The sequence below is a fragment of the Hibiscus syriacus genome, unplaced genomic scaffold (genome assembly GCF_006381635.1).
Source record: "Hibiscus syriacus cultivar Baekdansim isolate YM2019G1 unplaced genomic scaffold, ASM638163v2 tig00110160_pilon, whole genome shotgun sequence".
Taxonomy (NCBI): Eukaryota; Viridiplantae; Streptophyta; class Magnoliopsida; order Malvales; family Malvaceae; genus Hibiscus; species Hibiscus syriacus.
The window spans coordinates 3,986,527-3,988,681 of record NW_024062608.1 but is presented as its reverse complement, the minus strand read 5'-3'; the positions used below and the strand labels follow the sequence as shown (position 1 = coordinate 3,988,681).

The window sequence follows — 2,155 nt, the reverse complement described above, 5'->3', positions numbered from 1 at the left end:
GTAATTATAAATTCTTTGCAAAAGTATTGTCTACATTCGAAGGTAATTAAAAGGAAATTACATGGGCAATTTCAGTTGTTGATCAAAATATAAATAATAAGTAAAAATAACAAAAGGAAGATGAAGATGATAATAAATATAAGATAGATACCTTTCGGAATTTTTCAGGGCATCTTTATGACAGCAATTTTTCTTTATTATTGCTATAAACATTAAGTGGCTGAGATTATGACATTTTTGGACCGACTAAAAACAATAGTAATTATTATTATAACAATAATGTACTCCAAAAAAAATTGTAGTACTTAATTCATCTTTCCCTCTTCACCACCTTCTTCCAAGTAAGCCTTCTTTCTCTTATCAGCTCTTGCAAACAGACAAATGGCAAGGAAACATGTGGCGTACATACCATGGACCTTCCAATTGGTCTTCGGCCGTTGATGCAAAACCACCCTATGAAACACCGCCACGTAGTAATGCAAACCGACAGCGAACCCCACGATAATTTGACCCAAGCCCAACATCTTGGATCCGAGACCCGAGTTGGTTGAGAATACAAGGATCAGATTCATCAAAAGCAGCAGCAAGTAGAGCACGTAGCCCAGTGTTTGAAGAACCTGTAAACACACGTAGGTCGACCGCGAAGTGGCGTAGAAAAACTTCAATGGCTCGAGCCCAGTGACGAGGGAAGTGAGGCAGAGGATTGAGAAGTAAATCGAAAGATAAATTTGGATAAAAATGAGCATCTTTTGGAGTGAAAAGTAGGCTTTGATGCGGTTAAAAATGAGGGAAACCAACAGTAAAGGGATTAAAAGGAAAGCACATGAGATTACGGTGGCAATGGTGGGGGCGTGTTTGTTGCCGACATATGGCTTGAACTGTTTCGTGAACTCTTTGTTGTATTTGGTGATGTAAACTTTTGAGGTCCTCGAGATTCTCTCAAGGTCTGGGATCAGGGTTTCCTGGAACTTGGTCGGCAGATCTCGGAACTCCGTTACTAAATCAGTATCATCTTCCTCGTCCATCCAACTGGGCTGCTTCTTCTGTTGTTTCTGAATCTGGGTTGTCGGTTTTTTCCCTTGGATTGACTTGTTTTGAGTTTTTGAAGATTGAGCACCACTGTCGGCCAGTTTCTTGTCTGCCAGTGTTTTGTTGTTGGAAGGGTTAGGTTTGAGCAGATCCGAGGTTTGTATGGTCTTGGTGGCTTTTGATGTTGTGGAACTGAGCTTCTTGATTATGGAAGTTGATGAATTGAGCTGCTTATTAGTAAGTTCAGTCTTGGGCATCGAAAGGCTACCGGACACTGTTGTTTTTGCTGCTTTTGTTGAATTGGTAGGTTTCGAAAGCTTGGTTTGGTTCTTAGTGGACAAATTCGATGATTTCACGAGTTTGGTTTGGGTTTTGGTTGATATATTCGATGATTTGATAAGTTTGGTTTGGTTTTTGGTTGATAAGTTGACTGATTTCTTGGTACTCAAATCGAAGCTTTTCTTCTTCAACAACACCTGCTCGTCTTCTTCTTCAAGCTCCAACAATCTCCTCCTTGTAGCACCAAACCGATTGGTTTGAAGCTCGTGGCTATCAATGGAGGCACAAAATATCAGAGAAACCAACGCGAAGAAAGCAAGATAAAATACCTTACGGGGACTGAAGTACATTAGTTGAGCCATTGTTGAAACTCTCTCGGCCTTGAAAGATCCAATGATTTAAGGGGCTTGGATCGGATCTGAAGTATTCCGCCAAGAAGAAAAGGAGATAAAAGAGAAAAGAGGGTTTATATAGTTGTAGATTTACATGAAAGGTATTGATTATAAAGTGGGAAGAAGATGAGGTCAGTCACATGCTGCTAAAACAGAAGCAAAGAAATACTACTAAACTGCATTATTCAATTACTATTCACGCCGTTCATTACCTCACTTGTAAGCAAAAGGGAGTGCTTTAAAATAACTAAAAGTCGTCCATTTTATTAGTGACGATACTATTTTGATGTCACTAATACTTCAAGTTTGGAATAAATCAATTTAGCAACGCTGTTAAAGACTTTGGGTTAATGTATTTTTTTATATGCGACTTGGCTTCTTAATTTTGACTTTGAGCTGCAATTTAGCTCCTGAATTCAGTTTTAAGCTGCAATTTGATCCTGAATATTTTTAGT

The 2,155-nt window shown here is 38.8% G+C and overlaps 1 protein-coding gene across 1 annotated transcript; it reads right to left on the bottom strand.

Moving 5' to 3' along the window:
• Positions 1 to 216: 216 nt before the first annotated feature.
• On the bottom strand, positions 217 to 1,704 carry LOC120216417. The gene has a single exon (XM_039213848.1). The coding sequence runs from the start codon at positions 1,668 to 1,670 to the stop codon at positions 306 to 308; it is 1,365 nt and encodes a 454-aa protein (XP_039069779.1). The 5' UTR covers positions 1,671 to 1,704; the 3' UTR covers positions 217 to 305.
• Between the last annotated feature and the right edge of the window lie 451 nt (positions 1,705 to 2,155).